General features: G+C 42.4%; 1 protein-coding gene across 2 annotated transcripts; it reads left to right on the top strand.

Annotated features, from left to right (window-relative positions):
- Positions 1–1,714: 1,714 nt before the first annotated feature.
- On the top strand, positions 1,715–22,297 carry VXN (vexin). 2 transcript variants are annotated; one of them, XM_032694212.1, is made up of 7 exons: positions 1,715–3,682; positions 5,086–5,258; positions 8,163–8,218; positions 13,957–14,083; positions 16,602–16,663; positions 18,336–18,421; positions 19,307–22,297. In XM_032694212.1, exons 2-7 carry the CDS (start codon positions 5,192–5,194, stop codon positions 19,491–19,493), a joined length of 585 nt encoding a protein of 194 aa, XP_032550103.1. In that variant the 5' UTR covers positions 1,715–3,682; positions 5,086–5,191; the 3' UTR covers positions 19,494–22,297. The 2 variants fall into 2 exon arrangements, with proteins under 2 accessions (XP_032550103.1, XP_032550113.1); XM_032694222.1 differs by having other exon boundaries at positions 3,615–3,682; positions 5,006–5,258.
- Positions 22,298–22,988: the final 691 nt, after the last annotated feature.

The raw sequence follows: 22,988 nt of genomic DNA, 5'->3' as shown, positions 1-22,988 counted from the left end.
GCTTAAGTCTGGATCAAAAGGGGATTCGCAAATTTGATCCTCCTTATATGCCTTTAGTGCAGCTTCTAATTCCTATTTTCTAAGTTTCTGGAACGGGGGTTTTTGAGTACCAGTAATGATGGTCCTTGTTCTAGTGCTCATTTTCACACAGAACTTGAGCCAGAGGAGGCAATGCCATTTGATACCCTCCAAAGACTTTCATCCCCACAAAGCACATGTGTTGCACGTGGCAAAAGGAACTTGGTGGCTGTGTGAGGACATACTGGAGGCATGTAAGGTGGCAGTTCAAGTTGCCTTATTATTTAGACTTATCCATTGGAGAAATCCTAAGTATTCTGTGCCTGGTTAGCCAAGCCGCGGATTTTACTGCGTATGGTGTGAGACACAGTATGCAGTTAGAGCAAGAGGGCTACCACTGCATAAATCCAGGAACCACAGGACAACCTTTTATAACATGCTTGTTTGCCCAAAAATGGTTATGTTCATGGCAGGAGCCAATAGTCAAAATAATCTTAAAATATTCTAAAGAAAAGAAAACAGGAGTGAAAAAAACCATACAAAAATCCCTGTACTTTATCAGAGGAATAAAAACATCACTGATTAATTAGCCTGAAAAATTAATAAATCAAGGACAAATGTAATAAAGTTTAGCATTTTAATCAGCTATTGTTGTCACAGCCCAGTTTGGACATATTGCTCCTTTGTTGACATTTTTAATGCTTTCTGTGAATTACCAGTACATGACCAGTATATGAAAGCTTGTTAAGCCTCCACGTGCTCAACCTGGCCTTAGCTTTAATACTGGCTTAGTGCAATCCCTTCTGCTGGCACAAGCTCTGCGGGACTTGAACCTTGCAGTCCTGGGCATTGTGTTTCTTGATAATCATCATATGAACTTACTCAAGTGTGTTTTACAAGCTTAGGGCAAATTTGTGAATGCCCAGTTATCTATATTTAACTTTTTTAAGAGAAGCCAACCAGACTTGTGGCGTTTTTCTTCTGTCAGGATCCTGCAATATCTTCCTGTAACTAGTGGGGGGATGCTTTCAGCCTGTCTAGTATCTTCTTTCCCAACTGGCAGAGAAGTCTGTGCATTAGTCCTTTCAAACTGAAGAGCTCTTGCATCTCTCTCACCTGGTCCCCTGTAGTGAATTTAAAGTTCAAAATATTTCTTAAATGCCTCAATCTTATTCCCATTCAGGAAAAATCTGTTACAGCAACTTCTAGCCAGATGCAAATTCAAATGTTACTTTTGACAATTCTTCACTTATTCACAGATCTTGCAGCCATGCAGTGCTACTTCAATTTTGAACTAGATTGTCAGTCTCCTACAAGTGGGAGGTGAAATTATTGATAGTATATCTGTCTCTCTATTCCTTTCATTTAGAGAAAAATAACGGATTATGTGTGAGAAGCTCACTTTCTATTTTGCTTTTTTTTATTGTTCGTTTTCCTTTTCAGTCATTTGCAGTTGCAATTCTGTGGCCCTAAAATGAAATGAAGCAGTTTTCCTTCCACAAAAAGTGATGCTGGCACTGTATTACGTGGGAGTGTTTTAGAGTAGATGCCTGCAGCATGCATGTGCAGTTTTATCCCATCTTATTTTTAAATGGTTATCTGTGCATCACTCTGGTTCACAATCCCATTCCAAAAATATCTGAGGTTTATCCTTATCATATTCCCCAGCTAACAGTAAGAAATAGGCTCAAGGGGCTCAGTACAGATTAGATTTGCCTCTTATACAACAAGGTACAAGATCCAGGTAGAAGCCAGAGACCTGCCTTGGGAAGAGCTCTGTCCAGGGAATCCCTTGGCAATATTCCTTGCCTATACGGAGAGTACCAGGATGCTTCCCACTAACTTCACGGGAAGAATGCTGTGTTGAAAAGGGATTAATTTGTTCACAGAGGCGAGGATAAATAAGGTCCAGAGGTTTCTGACACTTATCTTAGATCACTCAAAATTCTAATTACAGTTTTTGTAACCATATTTGACTTTTTTATTCGATTACTTTTAAGTTTATCAGCTCTGACATACTTGGTAAACAGGACAAGCATCTACACTTGTTTCTTCCAAATGTATCTGAACAGATTCAGCCCTTGGGAAAAGCACTCTTGCCAACTCCCCAGAGGGACATTTCACCAGTTTATGGGATTTTCTGCCATGTTTACCAGGGTCACTGAGCCTCCTGCTGTTTTCAACAGTTGTTTTCCTCTCAGCCTCAGCAAACATCTCTTCTCCTCCACCTTTACTTCCTTCCTACCCACATTCCCGAGAATCAAATACCTTCCCTGTCCCAGACTTGCAGATAAGGTTAGATGGGTGTTTTGGCAGACACCATATGTCTGTTCTTGTGTCCTGAGTTCTTCTCCTCCTCCTCCTCCTCCTCTTCCTCAGTTGTCCCTCTTCACCTTTGGTCACCCTGTTCTTGCACCAGCAAACATTTTGATCCTTTGCTGTCAACACTGAGAGTTCAGCTATTTGGTAAACTGGTATATCACAGCTAGGAATCTGGATTCCACATGCTTACTTGGGAGTCTTCAGTCAAAGATATACCCTGGTGCCAAGACTTCTTTGGGTCTTCTCATGGCTGCAGAGGCACCATGTGAATTAATTGTCTTTAGCAATGAGGAAAAAAACTGAGCCTGGTCTCTAGATGTTTTATGTAGTTTGGGGAACAAAACAATGATTCATGGAGTCAAAAATTGTTTGGTTTCCTGCTCCCATCACAGACTGGACTCTTGTTAGGTCAGTAGGGAACCAAAGGGAGACATCATATGAAATTGTCTGATGTGGCTCTGCGAACAGTTCCTAGGTTGGACATTGTGGAGAGTTATCTCCCTCAAGTCTAAGATTACTGCCTGCTGTTGTTCAGCAGGTACCATGCAGTCGAGCTTTGTAGTACACTTCCTTGTCAGGTGTTATTACACCTGTTTTATAGCTAAACCAGGACATTTGCCCGAAATATTTCACAGACAGGTGGAAAAAACATAGCCCAATATGTGCAGTCGTTTTCTTGAAGCCACATTAAGATTTCCTGCAAAACTCTGGTCATTCATAGTGCTCGACTATGCTGTAAGATCTGGACAAAATAAGGCAGCAAACTCCCTTTCATGACCAGAGGAAAATTCATTCCCAAATGAGGATCCCTGATGAGAGATGCTATATTTGCCCTCCTAAAGCCTATTTTTCAGCTTGGAAGTGAGGTGAGAGCCTTTTTATCAGCTCCTTGTACAGAGTGACTCATCCCCAGAGCATCCTGTGCCTGTAAAGATGTGTTCAAAGCCTACTTGCCCTGTAACACAGTGAATGCCAACTAGTAACAACCTCTTGAGTCTCACTTCAGTGTCCACATTCCCACCACCCCTTGACAGCATGAAGCACCCAATACTTGTTCTAAAGTTAAACCTCATCTGCTATTTGAAAATATCTCTAGGTCATTCCTAGAACTAGGAGACCAATGACTTGGATCCAAAAGTACCCCTCTTCTCATAAGACTATGAATATCTTGAAGGTGAAATAAAGGGTGGGTTAGATTTGTTATAGCCTTTTTTTTTTTTATCGACTATTCAGTGTTGGTCTTCATTATTTTTTTTTATTCTTTTGAAAGCTTTAAAGCCTCCTGCATAACCGCGTCTGCCCCATTCACTGCTGAATGGACGGTGCGCTGATCTTTTTCTCGGTGGGTAATGGATTTGGTTTGATTGCTTGACACAGGAACAATAGGGGGGTAAACAATTGCCTTCGCACCCGTGCAGCTCCCCATCTGTTGAGTGTGTGTGCCTTCAGAGGCAGCCGGGCAGGGACAGATGAACGTGCCAGCCGAGCCTGATGTTAATGACATCAGTCATACAAGCAGAACATGTGGCGCAATAAATCAAAAACTAATTGAACTTTTGGTCGATTATATTGCCGTCCCACCGCCCACTTCAAGCACGGCACGGTTTCCTGAGACAATGCCCCCAGCACCACAATGGCTTTGCTACCGCTGGACAGCAGGAGCCTGCCCTGGGAGGCGACAAGAGATAGCAGCTTCTCTTCACTCATTGCTTTCCTGACACGGCGACACCTTCCACTCAACCAAAATGCTTCCAGGCTCAGGATGTGTATTTGACCAGTGTTTATTATTTCGAATAAGAAATGTTCATCAATATGACAATGACAGCCCGTGTTCACTGGCACTTTCCGTCTGGGACTGTTGGTGGCAGACCTCTATTATAGGAGAACACAGCTCTTGTTTTTGTGTTAATTAGACACACACGTGGTAGTAATGGAGGCTATTCATTAGACTGATATAATTTAATATCATTATTCACACTTGAAAGTGTTCCTACTACATCAGTTGCTAGAGCCTGCAAGCCAAAATTTTCTGTCTTAGGTGTCCGTGGCAGCAGTAAGTCACCAGAAGTTGAGGGGGCTGATATTCAGAGGTGGAAAAGAACAATTTCTGATAGGAGCATTAAGGAATGAAAAGCTTTGGCAAGAAGACCCTTTATTGAAGTGCATAAGTACGGGATTAGGCCCCAGAACTATCAAGTCATGTAGGAACCCATCTATGACTGAGCCACCTGCCCTCCCTCTGCCACCCACAGAAGTGTAGGAGGCATAGAGACCTATGCACATCTGCCTGCTGTACCCTTTCTTAGTCATCTGCATTTGAAATTTTCCTTTGAAATGCCCAGGATTCTGGTACTTTTTCATGAAATTAAAAGGTAAAGCACAAAACACTTTTCTTAATGCCCCTAGAATCAACTCCTCATTATATGGAAGAAGCAAATTTTTATGATAAATGTGTTAAAGTACACAATTAACCCAATTTTTTTTAAGAAGTCCTTGTAGTACTTCTGTAAACATTTGTTTGCCTATAGATTAGACTTTAATTATTAGCTATTTATTGCAGAGGATTCTCCACACTGGTAAAAGGAGACATTAAATAAAATGCTCCTATCTGAGTAGAGGCTTAAGTAACAGCTAAATTAAATCTTTGTGTTAATATTATTCATAGAAAGCCAGATGGGAGCAGAAAATGTTGCAATGAAGAATATGGAATGAGATGAGATCACAGCATCAGTCTGTCCTTTGTAGATCTGGACAATGATCACAGAGCCAGATTGGATTAGTGAAACCTATTTACCAGAAGTTCAGAGCGGTTGCATGAAGCTGAAAGGCAGTCAGTAGGGAGACGTGGAAAATGCACCAGATTTACAGCTGCAGCGACGAGAATTTAGAAGTTTTCACCACTGTGATTTCATCCAAATGTGAGTACATCGAAATGTAACAACTGCTACGGTGTTGTCTTTTGGAGGGATGGGATGTTTAGCAATGGGGAAATCTTTGGAATGAGCAGCTCCTCTGCTCTGCCGTGCCCTGCTCTGCCTGCAGCCCAGCACTCGCCGCCGCTTTCACGAGCTAATCCGTGCAGGTGCTTCGACATTGTGGCTGTGTAAAATCTTTGCACTGACAAAACTGGGAGATCTGAAATCGGTGTTGCTATACCTATGAGGTAACTGCTAAAGTGACAGCTTGCAACTGTGTGGCTATTCTGCGTAATAGAAAAGAGAATGAAGTTCTGTGAGCAGTTAGCAGCTCAGATGAAGTGGGTGAACTGCATGAATGTTGAATTTAAGTCTGCTGGCTCAATAAGTGGACCATTTCCAAAGCCATGCCCTGGAAATGAATGCATGATTAACATTAATTGCTTCTAATGAAGAGTAAGAACCGGACAAAGCCCAGCCTGCATTTGATTGAACAAATTAGTTTAAATTCAATGGCTGCATATTTCAGCAACAAGAAAGCAGGGAAAAGCAGGGAAAACAAATTCTGGGACCAGATCAGATCTTTACTTGCAAGCTGCGAGCATGAGTTCTCAGCTGCTTAATTTTGCAATATAAGTGGAAATGACAAAGTGAAACATCACTGTAATTGTATTTGTTGCCCGAAAGCTGGGCTGTACATACAAACATTCTTTTGCAGGCAAATCCAGATACATCATCTGCAGGGATTAATTCTTCCCTTCCTTCTCTCCCACTCTCTGCATAGATTCGTGTTTGCAGGGACAGCCCTGCAGCCCCACTGTTTGCACTGCTGCCATTGTGTTCCCCCACAAGTGGGTCACTTCTGGCTAACTCTGTGATTCACTCTTCTTTCAATGGCTATTCAAGTAACTGCATGTTTGCTGGTGCTGTGACTTCCCTTTCATGCCTTGCCTTTCTTCAGCCCCTGTAAGCCTTTTGCCACTAGTTCTGGTGGACAACAGGCAGTAAGTTCGACTGTGGATCCTATGTACTCTGAAAATATGCAAATTTATTACTGTTAGGCACATTTATGTGTTCTTCCTTGTGCACCAGCCTGGGTAGCTATAATAGCACAAAAGCACTTGCTTCTGGTAGAAATCTCTGTGAATTGTGCTCGTCACACTGTCTGGTAAAATACATAAAATACCAGAGAGACAAGAAAATAATTACTTGCATCACTAAACTTTTTTGTACTTGAGTGTTTCATTTGTGAGCAATTAGTTTAGTCCTCACACAGTGAAATTCCAGAATTAAAGGTGATTGAAGCAGCTTCAAAAACAACTTACAAGATATTACCAGGGAAGAAAAAAAAAATCAAGCCATCTTTATTATGTTTGTCTAGCTTTCATCCCACCCTTCTGTGGTTTAAAATATAAAATGTGTTCTGCAGGAGAAGACAGTAAGGATCCCTGAGGATATCATGCCATGCAAAACAGACTGTAATTGAACTGACAGCTTAGCACACTCTCAAGCTCTAAACAGGCAGATAACTTACTTGTGATGAGTTCAGTGTGGAAGTGCCCTGTGCTGCAGTGAACCACTCTCAGGGACCCTGGGCAAGACTGTTCACCTCCCATGTTCCTGTCATGTTTCACTATCGGCAGAGCACAGGCCTAAACTTTTTCTCCAGTGTGGTCCTAATGCTCAGTACTTATACCCTCACTGAGGTGTGGAGGAGTGGCTGTTAGACATGCTCAAACTGTCTAGGAGGAGTGACTTTGGTCTCACTTGCCAGCTCTGCTTGTACTGGAGCCCTGGAAAGCCCAGTTACTCCTGCCATCTGAGGAGAGCAGTTTGGCTGCAGTAACCAGCAGCCTTCAATGACCTCCAGCTGCTTACACAGCTTCAAAACTCTGCAAACAGTAATACATAGCAGCGATAATCATTGTAACTCCTGGAGTTAAATGTATGCCAATGTAAAGGAAAGCTCACCTGGGGAGCAGGAGTCACCCATCATCTCATAACAAACCTTCCTGGCTCTTCAAAGCCTTTGGATTATACATGGAGCCTGAATAGGAAACCCCCATTCACATGCCTTGCCCCAAGGCTCAGCCTTTAGAACTGGAGTTAATTCTCCACATTTGGCAGGTTTTTGCAGGCCTGTTCCTGTCACTGGCTGCTAAATCCTGTAGCTCCTGTAGCCTGAAAACAGAGGAGGGTAATAAATGATGAGAGGGAGAGCTGGAAGTATCACAGAGCCTTTCAGGCCAGTTTCAATTCTAACTCAAACAACAAGTGTTTAAATAATCTTCACTTTGTCCAATAAAACCCTCATCCAAAACCACTCACTTCAGTCCAGCCAAAAACTTGGCTTATGGACCTGGCATTTTGTGTATCTATTGCCTAGTGGTTCTATGATTTTGGTGTTTTCATGGGCCTAAGAAATAAAAAAGAGAAACAGACTTTAAGCAAAATGCCCCAAGTTAGAGAACCGAATGGGTCATTTTGAGGATTGAAAAAGAAAATATTAGGCTTAGTGCAAATGTTATGCTTTGGACATCATGCAGTAAAAGTGAAATGATGTCCTGAGGGAGTTTGAGCTTATTGATAAAATCCCTAACTAGGTAAAATTGTAGAACTCTCCAAGATAATGTTTAGACTTGTCATTTCCTTCTGAAATATTGGCAGGTGGGAGGTCAGATCAAAACTGAGGAAAGAGAAGGGTTCCTCCAGGAAGCCTATGGAAGAGTTGCAGAAACTCAGCTGTTGCCCTGAGCCCATGGATGTCTGTATTGTGTAGCTAGAGCATGATCTCTGAGACAACATTAAAAAGGAGGGTTTTGGGAGTTATTTCAGCTGGAATCTTCCTTAAAGGCATGTGTCCACCTCCACTACAGGCTGACCATGTTCCTGTTCTTCTTTCTGCAGCATGTAGTCCTGCCCGAAGACGAGCCAAAACTACGCAGCACATCCTAACAAAGAACGTAAGAAAAGTTTCCTTTTCTCTCCCTCTTTTATTTTTTATTTTTATTTTTTATTTATTTTTTTTTTTAGTTCTAGTTGACTACATTTATCCTAAAACATGCTGTGGATAAATGGGAAGCAGATCTTTCAGGGCAAAGAAGTGCATCGGTTTCTGGTGTAGGGAGTGGGGTGGGAAACAGAAATGAGAGTTTCTGTAAAGCTGCAGTTTATTTACAGAAGTATTTTGAAACAAACAATAAAATAAATGTGGTCTTGCTGTGCACAGTCAAAAGGAACATAGCAGCTTATCAACATGGACCATCTGAGGGAATCACAGACTTAATTCTTATCCATAAAGCCTTAATAATAGTGCCAGGGGGACAGGCAAGAATCAAAAGTAAACAAATCATAGCAATACATATACATGTTAATCAAGGAACCAGTATCCCAGGGAATTTGGGAGAAAAACACCAAGCAATGGACTGTAATCTCAACCCAAAGGGACGACTGATAGAACGACTGGAGGATGCTTGTCCCTTGGCCCCAGTAGTGTTTGCCTGCCCTTGACTCACCTGCAGTGCACCGGCACAGAGGGCACACATGGAGCTTTACCCACTCCCTGTAGCTGAGGTACCCCCCAAATTAAAATAACCGAACATTTTTCATTCTCTGAGAAAATGTTTTCTAAGTTCCAGTGCTTTGGCACATGGTGTGAGGTTTATTGCCTTCAGAGGCAGTTTTTCCTCCTTAAATCCACTTGACCTATTCACAGTTCCTTTCACAATCCTTTTAACTGATTTGCAGGAATGACAGTCTCTTTCTCTTCTGCATATCCAAGCGCTTTTTACAGGGTTTGAGAGTCTTCTGCCACAGCATTTCTTATCACCACAGACCTGTCTCCTCTCTAGCACTTTGTTGAAATATTTTGCTCCTTGGCCTTTCTTTTTTCCATGCTCTATCCTACTACACAGCCCCATCGTCAATTGTAGAGAGCCTCTTCTTTGCATTCGTGATTCCCTGATCTCCCTACAGAACTGTAGGTCCTCCTGCTTACCACCCTCACTCCCGTTCCATCTTTTGGTTATTAAAGCACATCACAGGATCCCAGAATGTCACAGGAGGCCTGAAGTGGTTCCCAGGCTGAGTCAATAACATACCTGTCAATTTTGGGTAGACACTATATATATGTGTATTTTTACAAATGGTAAAAAGTCTTATTTTTGTCCTGTAACTCAGGCTCGGGTTTCGAAATGACTCTTCAAATGTGGATGAAAGTCAGAGTGCTGGAGTGTTACTCAAACTAAGCCATTTTGAGATACCCCATTTTTATTTCCTTATGCCTTTTATTTCCATTATGCCTTTGATATCTTTTGTTTTCCATGCAATATAAAAACAGAAGAAAAGTCTAAACTAAAAGTAAACTATTCTCACTTGATGAAACAGTAGGCTCAGATAACTTATCTCTTTTTTTTTTTGACAAAATTTTTCATAAAACTATTTAGCTGAAAACTTCCAGCTAAGCTTTCATTGAAATCAAGGGCAACTCTATGTCTGCTATGATGTTCCAAATCCCAGAAGATAGTTGTTGTTTCTACTAAATGGAAGCATCTAATATTTAATTTGGATTGGATCAGCTACTGTGGCAGCACTATACTCATAAAGGCCTAAGAAAATAAGATAAGAAAGTCCCTGTTTTGTTGCAGTATTTTAAGAGGATTGGTTTTCTCCTTTGGGGCTTTCCTGACCCCAATTAAGGATGTCCTTTGATTGGCTTTTAGTCATGATGCAGGCAGCATCATATTAGCAGTGGAGCACCAAGCCCGAGGAATGGTCTGCAGCTCCAGCAAAGAAAACAAGGATGGCTCTCAAACCAGAGGAATTGGCACAGTCAACTCTTAGGCTTGTACATTCCCCTTCATCAGTGGGATGCAGCTGCTTACAGCTCATACACAAGCATTCAAATAAATTGCATGTACTGCAATAGACATGCCTGTGAGGAAGCTGTGATTGCCAATTTCTAGACCCACAGAAAAGTAGCAGAATGATTATTTATTTTTCACTTTTACATCTGCACCTGTAGTCAGTGCTGTAGAAATGCCTCAGCTAACATGAAATCTCCTGCTCTGACGATTGCAGTGGATGCACAACTTTAATCCTCAGCAAGACAAAAATAGCAACCAATGTGGACATCTGCCAGATCTTTTTTTTTCACAGCAGAAATACTCAAGTAGTGTAACAGTAAGTGATTTAACATTCAAATGACTTTACTTTTGGGGGCGTAACTTCCATCACATTCAAGAACCCATCCCAAATGTACAATCATGACTGTGGAAGGGTGAATGAAGGGGGGAAACACCTTTTCTTTTTCAGCTGAGTGTTTAAAGAACATCTTTATTTGCAGTTCCTGTTGCCCTATTAAAAGGTATTTCCAATGATAGTAGATCCTTCACTTCTCTTCCCTTGCTCTTCTAGCCCCAAAATCCCTTGGGTAGAACTGTCTGGACAGTACCTGGCTACTTTGCATGAAAGTGGTAAATCCCTCTGTGGATGCTAGAGCTACCACTTTAAAAATTAGCTCAATATTAGACCATCAAAAAGAGCTTAACTCTACAAATCCAGCATTTGCTCCACTAACAAGCACTTGGTTGTTCAGCCTCTAACCTTCAAAGTTTTATCCAAAGCCATATATTTAATTGTCACCTTTTCTGGATGGTTGTTGGTTTGGTGGTGGGATTTTGGGTCCAGCATCAGGGTGGCTGGAGCAGTATCTGTGCTGCTCTGCAACCCTCCTGTGTCTTTCGTGCCCCTTCCCCCTTAGCACAGCTAATTCCAACAGTGGGAATGCCAGGCCTCCATGCTGTCATATGCACGGCAAAGTCCATTAAAACACACTTTGCTGAGCTCTGAATTCAGAGGCAATGTCCTGCAAACAGACTGAGCCGGTCAAGGGACTTACAGGTTCTAAAAAGAATAGGTTTTTAGAGAGCAACTTGCTAGTTCTACACAGTCTGGCTGACTCTGCCATTCACACAGATTTAAATCTCCTGGTTTGTCTAGAAAAGAAAAGTGACTCCCAGCTGATCCTTCTGCCTTACCCTAGGTACCCTAGAGAAATGTCAGCTCCACTTTAGATCAAAACCGTGCTGCAGCAGGTTTAGTTTCCTGACCTAGATAAGTCTTAACATATTACAGCAATGAGTGAGGTAGCCAAAGTCACAGTGAAATCTTGAATTAAGAGATAAGGAACTTCCAAAGTGTGCTACAGCCAAACACCGCAAAGACGTTGAACTGTTGTCTCCAGCTGTAATGGAAAATGGTACTGTAACTTATTTATACAGATTCTGCTGCTTGGAGGCATTTTGGCATTACTGATATCACAGGTAACGAGGAATCTTGCAAACAATAACCATGTGCCTAAATAATTCCTGCTATTAATCAAGTTAAAAATCCTGCTTCCTTTCCCCCAACATATTTCATTCTTTGCAACATGTAGGCAGAATGTTACGTTTCAAGTCCATGATGGTTTACACTGATCAAATAAGCCACTTTCAGGATTAGAATTAGCTGCAGCCAGCATCCTACTTACCAAAAATGCTCTTTCCATGACAATGCAAAATAAGTGACCTCGGGTGTCTCAGTAGCATAGAGTTGATGGTATTTTCTGTCACACACCAATAAAGTCTGAGTTTTACCAAGAGCACTGGGCATATTTCCAGAGACGGTGGGAAGAGCTGAGCTTTGTGGAATTCCTTGAAAGCTTGATTCGCACGAGGCAGGTTCCAAGGGCTGACATGAGAGACCCCTGCCAGCCACAGTCTCATCATATTTGTACTGAAGACAGGTGTCTCCACTGATGTCATTGTGGTGAAGGGGATGATGCCTCTGATAAGCAGCTTGCAAGGTTCAGGTGGTCAGGGTATGTGTGGACGCAAGAGCCTGCAGCCTGTGAGGAGCTGCTGCAGAGGGATGGGGAGGTGCTGGAACTGGTCCAGGGGCAGCTGGGAGAGAGCCAATGCCAACAGCTTCAGCAGCAACAGGAGGCCTCACAACCAGTATCACTCTCGTTTCTGAGTTATCGGAGTAATGCTGAGCCTCGACTCTGTTCAACAGCACCAGATTCATGGTCAGTAGAGCTGGGAACCAACTCTAGCATGTGCTTATCTTCAGACACCAATAGTCCCTTTGACTTTAACTTACTACTGGACATGTCCTTATGTAGCTTACAGTGGGGACTGTGTTCGGCTGTATGTCAAAGTCCACAGAATTAGGAGAAAACCCCTCTTAGACCTTAGATTAGGCTCTGGTTGCCTTACCAGCCTTTTCCAGCAGTATTTCTGCTCCTCTTCCTGCTGTTCAGTAGGATTTAGGCAATATAGCCTCCTCCAGACTCCTGAGGATACATGGAGACAAAAGAGTTAAAAGTGGTTGGGTTGGGGTTTTTCTTCTTTCCTGTTTTGCAAAGCATTTGTTTGTATACATTTTTATGTCTGTGTAAAAAATCACATGCTCAGAATATTGCAGATTAATGGCAAACTGAAGTAAAACTTAATTAGAGAAAATGGACAATTTGGCATGAGGGGCCATGCTTAAATCCAGTCTTGCTTTTATCATGAGTGTATGTTAGAAGGCAATAGATAGAATTAAGGTTTTTTCTATGCCAGTAGTGGGCTGGTCAGTTTTTGGTCTCAGTCCTGAAACAAAATAACTGTATTTATATCTAAAACATGTAGATGGCAACTATCAGTCAGTCATCAGTTAGATGCAAGTAACTGCTTTACTCCTGGTCTTCCAATATAAGAGCAACATAAGTAAGTGTAATAGGAAACAATCTGAATAGTTGCCATGCGTCTTGTTTCCTTGAAGATTTGGATTGTCACCCTGTTTAAGTGGTTCTCTGTATGACAGTAGTAAGTCTTCAAGGAAGAAGAATAAAAAAAAACATAAAACCACAACAAAGCATGAAACACTCTTTTCTTGCTATTGGAACTTTAATCTTCTTGAGAAAACTGTTCCCAGACCATCCTGAATAACAGTCCTGATGGATCCACTTGTTTGGAGCATATCCCTGTTTTTTTAAACTGACATTAGCTTTGTCTCACCCAGTTGCCTGTGGCAGCACAGTGAGTGACATGGCTTAGTTGTGACTGATGTAGAACTTGATTTTGTTCACACTCATTTTCGAGATACAGGGGACCTGATCTTCAAAGATGCAGCTCTCAGTGAATTTTGTTTGTGGGAACTAATGTTTATGAAAATTAATCTCTAGAAGCACAATTATTCACTGCCTCGTATCCTCATATAGTCATTTGCCAGGTTCAAAATGTAAGTCCAAAAGACAGGGGAGACCATGAGGAAATAGCAGTTGTAATTCTCATTGTGTAAGTTTGATTGATTGCCCAAGATGTAACACAATAAAAAATTAAATTTGAGCTGTCTAATAGGCATATCCTACTCAGTGAAGCTTGAAAAAGACCATATTTCAACTTCCTGAGGAGAATACAGAAAGGTGTAAATAAGTAGCTGGGTCCCAGAGAGACTCCACAGGATTTTCCCATATTTTTATATGTCTCATGCACAGAGGCTAGAGCCAAACAAAACAAATCCCACAAATACCAGAGCCCCCACCTGACAAAATGCACTTTGGATGACAGTAAAGCAGTGGGAAGAGCAAACTGCCTTTCGGCTCCCCCATGACCTCAACAGACCACCTAATGCCCAAAGCCAAGGGTAACAGGATGGTTTTGTCTCCTCCCTGCAGGTGGTGGCCATCTCCGACCGCCGGCCCCACCAGGGTGACCTGCTGCAGGTGCTGTACAGCGAGGACGAGGCGCGGGGCCTGGGCGGGCAGAGGGGGCCCCGCCCCGCCAAGGGCACGGCCCAGCATGGTAAGTCCACAGAGGGGCCTTTTTTCCTCCACAGCTTTAGGACATTTTTAGATATTGCAGCCTTCCAGTTTGCAGCGGAGCAGGCGCTTTATTATGTACCTGGAGGATAATTCCATGCTTAAAATATCTAGTGGAATTAATGAGATAATGACTGTGACATTGCTCAATTTATTTGGAGTCATAAACTCACTTTATTCAGTCATAAACACTCCTTGACAATGTTTTAGAATGATAAATTGTGAATTACTGCATTTGCCTGAGTCATCTTATTATATAAGATCCCTGTTCAGTTGCTTAGAACTTGCCAGAACGTAATAATTTGAGATGAAATTTCAGATTCTGAATGTCAGCCACAGACCTGATTTTTTTTCAACTAAAACTTCTTCAGCATATTTGTGAGAACTCGTGAAGGAAAAATAGAGCATGCCAATACAAAACCAAGGAGATGAGTAAACATAAACAGAGTGGTCATTCAGCTCCTTCAACACTGGTGTGTTATGTTTGGAGGATCAAAGCTGGAGCAGGGCTGTGCAGTTTGGCAAGGGATGGCCTTTTAATCAAAACCATGTGTTTTGCTCTCCTTTGGAAAACCACCCAGTTGCAGTCAAGTCATAAGCCTTTAAAAAAATCCCATATGGCATGTATTTGGTAGACAAAATGGGCATTTGGCTGTTAAAACACGCAAAATCAGTAAAGCAGGTGCATGAAGGTGCATATTCCTCACATCACCGGTCTGCAACTGCATTGCACGTAAGCCATCCCACCAGGAACATAGACCAGACAGGAGCGGGGCCTGGGAAACTGGGAAGGAAGAAACTGAGCTTGGGACCATAGGGAAAGATCTCAAACCAGGACCAGAGCCAAGATGTGTCTGAACAAAGAACTGGAGCCTCAGGGCTGGAGCGGGGAGAGGAGGAGGAGTGGCTGGGACTGGCTGCAGGGTAAAGGGTGGCAGAGAGCCAGAGAGGGAGAAAGGAGGGCCTTCTGGTCTCTGCTGTTAGAGGAGACGAGTAAAGGATGACAGAGAGGTGCAAAAAAGAGAAAAACTGCAGGAATCCAAAAAGAAGAACAGAAAAGCGGGAAACAGGTCTCATAGGAGGGGAAGTGAGTGGGCAGAACTGAGAAACTAGGTTTAAATTAGAACAAAAAACATAAAAGAGCACTGATGAGGCCATCAGCATGTTTATTGCTAGCATCAGAAATCCCACACAAATAACAAAGCATAAGGACAGTCCATTTCAGTGTACGGGAAGGCACTTCTGGAATTGGAATTCACAATACACCCAGCCACTACTGTCCTGAGGGGAGCACCTACAAACGTGAAGCCATGAGGCCTTCCTTTTGTTCAGATATTTTGCTAAAAGTGTGCCAGAACATTTTCTGTATCTAGTAAGAAGAGGGACAGGCTGAAGGGAAGAATCAGACAATATAAGAGCAAATAAAACCAAATAAAAAGAAAAAATATGGACATTAGCTGAAGTACTGATGCCTGGAGCTACTTGCTGAATACTATTAGTACCTAATATGCAAGATGAGAGGAGGTAATTTCATTAACTTTGACGTGAGGGATACAGTAAGATACCTAATGGAATTACTAGAGGGGGGTGGAGCAGGAAGCAAGAAGCTGGTTAAGACATTCGTCATGCTCAAATATTGCCCCCAGAAGGAAAAGACAGTTCTGATTGCTAAGTCATGCTGGAGACAGTACTATAAGAAGCACCTTGACTATTTCCAAATTTGCTTTCATTATTTGTATTCCATTGGCCACAGCAGTAGAAATGTCCACATTCCCCCAGCCAAGTGGGAGGATTTGGCTCCATGAAAAAAATCTGGCATCCCTCACTCATTTATTTCCTTGGCACAGCTAGCAGGAATGTCAGTGAGCATTTATCCATGGATAAGTTACTGGCTGAGCACTCACTTGAAGCTGAAGGGTAACCTCCGGAGTTGAAGACAGCAGAAAGGTGTCACTCAGCCACGAGCAGACAGAAATATTAAATCCCTCCCTGTGATGAGGTGGACATAACACACATCTATGCCCAGGTTAAAATAACTCCCTAGAGCAATGCAGAAATGAGAGAATTATCTCCTAGGCAGGACAGACCTGCAATGGGGGCTCCAGGATGCACAAAAACTGGGTTGCCCAACCTCTGCTGGGGAGCAGCAGATGGGACCACTCTTTGCATGTAGAGACATGTGAGTGCTCCCAGAGGGGAATGCCTCCCACTTAGCTTCGTCTGCTAAGGACAGTTCAGCATCTCATTTGAAAAGTCTAGGAGCAAGCAGTTGAGAGACTTTCTAGAATGACTTAAGTAATTCCACAGTCACTTATTTTGACATCACAGATGGTCATAGTAAAGAAAACTCTGTGCTTTTGCTATAATCAAAGCTAGTGGAATTATAATCTGTGTCTGGGCTCTGTCCATATCTGAGTTTATACTGCATGAAAAGAGGCTTTTCATACAAGATATGCCAAAGGGATAATTACAGATAATACCATGCCTCTTATGCTTTGCAGTGGGAATTAATGAACGAGAGTCATCCAAGTCCTATAGTCACCTGTTGGATGGAAAGTCTTTGGTAAGTAAATAAAGCAAGACCAACTGACCAACTACCGTTGTCTGATGCATCTTAAACTGTTGTACCTTTTGGTTTGTCCCACAGTAACAGCATGACAGTCTGTCGCAGTACATGTGGATTTCACAGTCTTTGTTAAAGCTTTGAGACATAATTTTGCCATAGGATCCTTAGCTGGGAGCAGAGACTGGCTCAGGACAACTACCCCTCAGGGTACCAGGAAGGGTGTTGGGACAGAAGGAGACAGGCTCCTGTTCTGAATGCTCAGCAACCTGCAAGAGCTGGGAGGAATTAGCCTCTTGTTTCTCAGGGAATTTCACAAACTGGGAAAAAACTAAAGTACAACAGGCATCAAATAATTTGCATTCTCCAGAATGCCAACTTGACATGATAATCACGTGAGTCAGAAATGTCAAAAAAGAGTTGATGAGAAAATCTTCATACTAAACCCTTGAATTTGTATTTTAATGGACAGAAAAAATGTTTTGGTTAAAAATGACTCATGTTTACTAAAACATTCTCCCTCCTTTCTGTGTCTTACAAAAAACCCCAATTTTCAAAATCCTACATTTAAAAAATATAGGTTTTTCAAAGAGAAAAAAAATCTTCTGAAAAGTTTCTGGCCAACACTGGACCATACTGCCAAAACTTTAGGCTTCAAAGGCTCTTTTGGATGGCTGCAACATACTTGCTAGATGAAAGCTGAGCTACACTTGGGAAAAACAACACTACAATATTGAAGGATGGTCAAAATTAGTGGTATTCAGTGTAATGAAATTAATTGAACTTACTAATAATTACCATGGTTAAATTGCAAAAGATGCCTGCAAAAGTGATTTCAAAATCTCCAAGTCTCGGGATACTTGAAAAGGACACTTAAACGTATCCAGTCTCAGAATAATCCCAGGAGAAATAGCCCTAGACAGCTTAAAGGTCAGTTATGTGACAATAACATGAAGAAATTTTTCGGTATTGCCAGTAAAATCAATATAGCCTTATTGCCTGAAATTACAAGATCACAGCACAGTTTTTGACTTTTTTTTTTATTTCTGGGCAACTAACATTTTAACTTACTGTCTTGGAGGATATGCTAGTCTCACTGACCTGTTTATGGGATAAAGTGACTCAGTTCTGGCAGGCAATTTAGGTTCGAATAAGACCAGGAGGGAGTCGACAATCGGGCACTTGTAGGGCTGTGGCAGAACTGGAATATAACCAGGGCTCCCCACGCCACAGAGAAGCACCCAACAAAACAGGAAAACATTTCACAATGCTCAAGGGATGATGATGGCTGAGACATCTGCTTCCCAGGCAGCCACAGAGGTTGCCTGTGAGGAGCTGCAAGAGGCAGGCTGCTCAGTCTGCACAAAGCCTCACTGCCTCAGGAAGCTAAATGTAACAACTGGGGACTAAAAAGTTCTGGAAGCCTCCCTCTTTTGATGGGAGGTGTAACTCTTGCTCATACAAGTCATATGCTGACCTCACTGAGAACATTCACGAGAGCAATTGGTATTTGTGTGGTTGAGAGTTGGGCAGTCAAATCCCTAACCTGCTTTCTCTTATTGAGAGATTTACAGTATTTATTGATTTTGTTAAAACAGCCTCTTTCCTCAGATGAACCTGTGTCCCTATTCATCAGTGGCGTTTCCTAATGATGTGCTTTTTCCTCTCACAGATTCCTCCATCTCCAGTTGCCCATATCACAGTGAAAACTGTGACTGTCACAGGCTCTCCCACCCGTGACTGCAGTTCTACAGAGGAGTAAGTTCCTTCCCATCCCTCCAGCCAAGCCATGCCTCTTGCTTCCCAAAGGCAGGGAGAGATTGGTAAAGGATATGCTGACTATATCATTAGCCACAACCGCTTATACAGCTGCCTCAGTACCCATTACAACTCTTTTATCACTGGAAAAAAAGTCATCTTAATTCAAAATATAAGTATTTTCAAGTATTTTCCCTCTAAGAAGTCTACCATATTTGCCCTGAGGTAGCTTAGAAAATATAATTAACTAAAAAAACCCACAAATTAACTAAAAAATTAACTAAAAAAAAGCACAAACCTTTAATGTCTTTAAGCATAATTAAGGAACAGCTTGACCACAGTACAGATGCACTCATCAGCAGGCAGTTAACTCAGACATGGATCTATGTGATATTTGAGGTGCTACCTGAGGGACAGTAAGAAGCTGATTGGCACAGTGCAATCGCACTCTGTACAGAGACATGTAAATCCCCCTCAGCTAGTGGAGTTCATCCCTCCCAGGTGCTGCCACATGGTCCCTGGGACTTTGGTGGAAGGGCCCAGTTCTCTCCTTGGACAACCTACCAGCTTCTTGTTGGGTGACAAGTGCTAGAAAGGATGCACTAAGTAGTGGTCCCACTTGTAGCCCATCCCCTTGTGTGAGTGTCTACTCTGATAGCAAGGGAACAGGGGCACCAAGTGGAAGGGTGTCAGCTGCAGCATTCAAGCCCACTGTCCTGCACAGCCCCTGCTCATTCCAGACTTGCCAGTCCCAGGGACAGGCCAGCATGGACATATCTGGTTGAAACAACGAGACAGCTTTTGATTTTAAATGGTTGGTCTCCATAAGCAGGGAAGAAGGGCCATGGAGATGCACTCTGTACACATCTGTGCTTTATTTGCCAGCCACAGGCACCGCTGGAGAAAGACAACAGAGTATGACCTGGCCCTGCCACCAGGAGCAGAAGCTTCCCTGCCACTGACAGGAGGCAACCTGTGCGGGACACCCAGCCTCCTAAGGAAGATGTGGATGAAGCACAAGAAGAAGTCAGAGTACCTGGGGGCAACAAACAGTGCCTTTGAGGCGGACTGATGAGACTCAGCATCACTTGGAAAGGCAGAAGGTCCTTTAGCCAAGGTGCTTTACGGAACAGACACAGCACAGCTCATCCAGGAAAACAATATCCTTTTTATTACTTCATGCCATTGCCTCAAAACAGTGGGAGAAAGGCTAACAAAGATAAAAGTGGTGAACATGATGCAACTCACTGGCCTTTCTTTGTTGCGTTATACTAAAATCCCAAGTATCCCACTAGATTTACACCTTGATTCAAAGATGCTGAAACTACTGCTGACCCATTCACCATTTTCTGTGTCCTGTCTGAATCAGCTCAGACTTACAACAAGAAAAGCCTACCAAGAGGTTTGTGTATTCCTGCAAGGCAATAGATCAGTAACAGAGTGCCATTAAACCCCAGGGATCTACTTGTTGTGTTCTGCTGCTTGCTGTCTTTCTCCTCTCATATCATGAGAAAAAAAACACATCTTACGATATGCTTGGTTGAATGACACATCCTAAACATTTTTCTTACTTCAGTTTCAGTGTTTCAAGACTGGAGTAGAAGATGCAAAAAATTTAAAACAATGGGCCAGAACTGAGAAAATTTGCAAACATATGTACCAAATTTGTGATTGATGTTTCAAAATGTTCTGCCAGATTAAGCTATGAGCAACTGAATAACCTCAAGGGATACTTTCTGCCATAGAACCTGCTTACATGTGAAGTAGTAGTCAGCAACTTAACCTCTACCCATGTGGTAGAGGATATTTCATTAAGTGCACAAAATACTAGGAGGAAAGAAAACATATAAATGGTGCAACTAGGTAACTAAACATGAGATATTTGCATGTAGGAGACCTGTGCTTATGAATAGATAGATTTAATGGAATTTGCTTAATTTTTTTTTCTCAATTTAGAAATAGCTGGTTAGGGCCTCTTGGGTTTTTGTCTCAAAAAAAGAAACAAACAGCTTTACAAAAAGGTTTTCACCACGGTTACAGATAATATTACACTAGTCATGAGCAGTACTTGCCTCCTATGAGTGCTCCCCTGGTTCTTATAAAAGACATTGGTTTCCCTGAATATAGAACTTTATTTTTCAAGCTGGAGGAAGAATATATCCTGTTGCTCATAATAATGATGATCTCTAGTCTAAAAGCCAGTGCACCAAAGCATAAATTAAAAATACAAGTTTTACTCTGTGACAGAAGCAGAAGGAAGAAGCTCCCATCTGAAACTTGCTTGCCAGCAGCCAGTGCAGTAAAGTGCACTGAGATGCCACCAAAAGCAGTGCCATGGTACATACTGAGGTGAGGAGGCTCAGACAACTGTCCCTGGTCAGGGGCCACCAGCTCAGAAGTACCAGGGTACCACCTGGCCAGGAGAGAAAGGAGACAGGCCTTCTGGCTTTGGGTTGAGCAAGGTAGAGCAGCACACAGGAAAGGTTTGCAGCTTGACAGCCTGAGCAACGGAAGTCCTTGGAACGGGAAAGCAAATGGAACAGTAGCTTCACAGAGAAAATGTGCCCAGTGGCTCCAGGGAAGCCTGTAGGGGACACCTATGTGGGGCTAGACATGATGGAGGAGGCAGTAGAGTGGGGATGGAAGCATTATTTAAAAAGATAACTGTGGCTTTTCATACAGCCAGAGCCCACTCCAGTCTGCCAAAGAGAGAGAGAGACACTAGACCTTCATGAAATACCTCTGTCAGCCCTCATATTCAGTTGTTTTTCACTGCTTCAGTCACAGGCTCCTCTTTCAGAGGTGCTCAACTACTGAGGGCATAACCTTGCAACTAGAAATCACACAGACTTTCAGTCCTCCTTACCAAACTTAAAAGTCCTTTTCTGGCCCAGTAGCTTGACACAGGGATGATCTGCTCTCCTGCTTTTATTTCTTGCTCCTGTGAGCAAGGAGAACACAGTTCCTTGTTAACCACATGCTGGATGTGGCAATGGTGACCCAGCATTAACCATGTGCCACCTACCACAGCATGTGAGAGCAATGCCAATGCCCACTGAAGGCTGCACACCTGAGCAGTTCCAGAGCAGTTTTCTCACAGGGGTCCACCCCACCTTTAAATTGGAGCCTGATACATTGGCCCTGTGTAATAGTCTGGGCACCGTGACCCTGCCAACACCAGGTCCTCTGTGACTGAACCAAGCTGGAGCCATGGACAGGAGTTTCTTGAAAACACCTTTTACAAATATCACGAACCACACTATAGCCCTCGCCCTAGCCCATAGAAATCCTGCCAGAAACCTTGGCCTTGTAGGGACATGCTATTTTTACGCACATAGGTGAATTTAGTAAGTTCAGTGGGACTGCTCCCTTGCACAGAGATGCAGACTCAAGGAGTAAGGAGAACAGTAATCACTCATTCCCTTTCTTGTCCTCAATTCCTAAACAAAGCAAAAATAAGGACGGTGGAGAGACACTGGGAAAAGTCCATTTGCTGAAATTGGTAATTAGGAGAGTGAGCATTTGTGGTACCTGCCCTTGTAGGTAACGTGACCCATAGAGCACCCAAAAAAACACCAGGGAAGCAAGAGTTTTGTCTGTTGAGAAAGTTGTATTGTAGTATTTAATTTGTTAATTAATAGCTTTAAGCAGTATGAAGATGGAGGCAGAGATGATTAATATTTCTTTTTAATAATTGCTGTATCTTGAAATGTGTATTTATGCTTTTCTTATTTATTTAATTTATAATTTGGATCTACAAGAGGAGGAGATATTTACAAGAAGCATATTTAATTTCTTGTATTTCAGGTACTGCTGTGGAGATTTTTTTGTATTGCAGTAGATATTTATTTTATTGATTTAAAAATATGTTCTATTATGAAAAAAAAAGTAAATAAACAAGTAGCATGTGGTAACCTATGGGTCTCAGTGACTTAAGAAGTTTTGGAAAGCATTTCGTAGGAAACAAAGGCAGGGTGCATGGTACTTAAAAACACAAACACCTGATACCAAAGAACGCGAACTTTGCTCCCCATAGGGAAAGCCTGAAAGTGTGTTTGTGAGCAACTCCAGTATTTTACAGGTGGTAGAATCATTGTTTGTTATTGGATACACAGAGAAAAGCCCTGGCACTGCCAGCAGTCAGATGTTAGATACACCTTTACGCACCTGACCTCAACTGCATTCCAGACACAACATTAAATATCACTGCGGCCCTGAGAGGAAAGCAGCATCACCTTCCTCCCATCAAATAAGAGCATGAAGACAGAGACTCCTCAAAGGTAGTTAAGGCTCTGGTAGAGAATAAAACCACGTTCTCCCTGTCTTCATCTTCCCAGCTGACAAGAAAGTCGCTGAACTTACCTCAAACACAACATTGTCTTTGGAGACCCCCTGCTAAACCACAGCACAAACCGAGAAGGGTGGCACAGGGACGCAGGAGCCTAGCCTAGGGAAAATGATTCAGGACTGCAAGTGGAAAGACTTTAAGATACAAGGAAAGAAAATATACGGTGTTAGCATTCTTTACCAAACCAGACTTCAAAGCTCATCTATTAGAGGGTGACTT

This window comes from Chiroxiphia lanceolata, chromosome 1 (genome assembly GCF_009829145.1).
Source record: "Chiroxiphia lanceolata isolate bChiLan1 chromosome 1, bChiLan1.pri, whole genome shotgun sequence".
NCBI lineage: Eukaryota > Metazoa > Chordata > Aves > Passeriformes > Pipridae > Chiroxiphia > Chiroxiphia lanceolata.
Note: the sequence above shows the minus strand (reverse complement) of the source record. Positions and strands in the feature narration are given on the sequence as shown.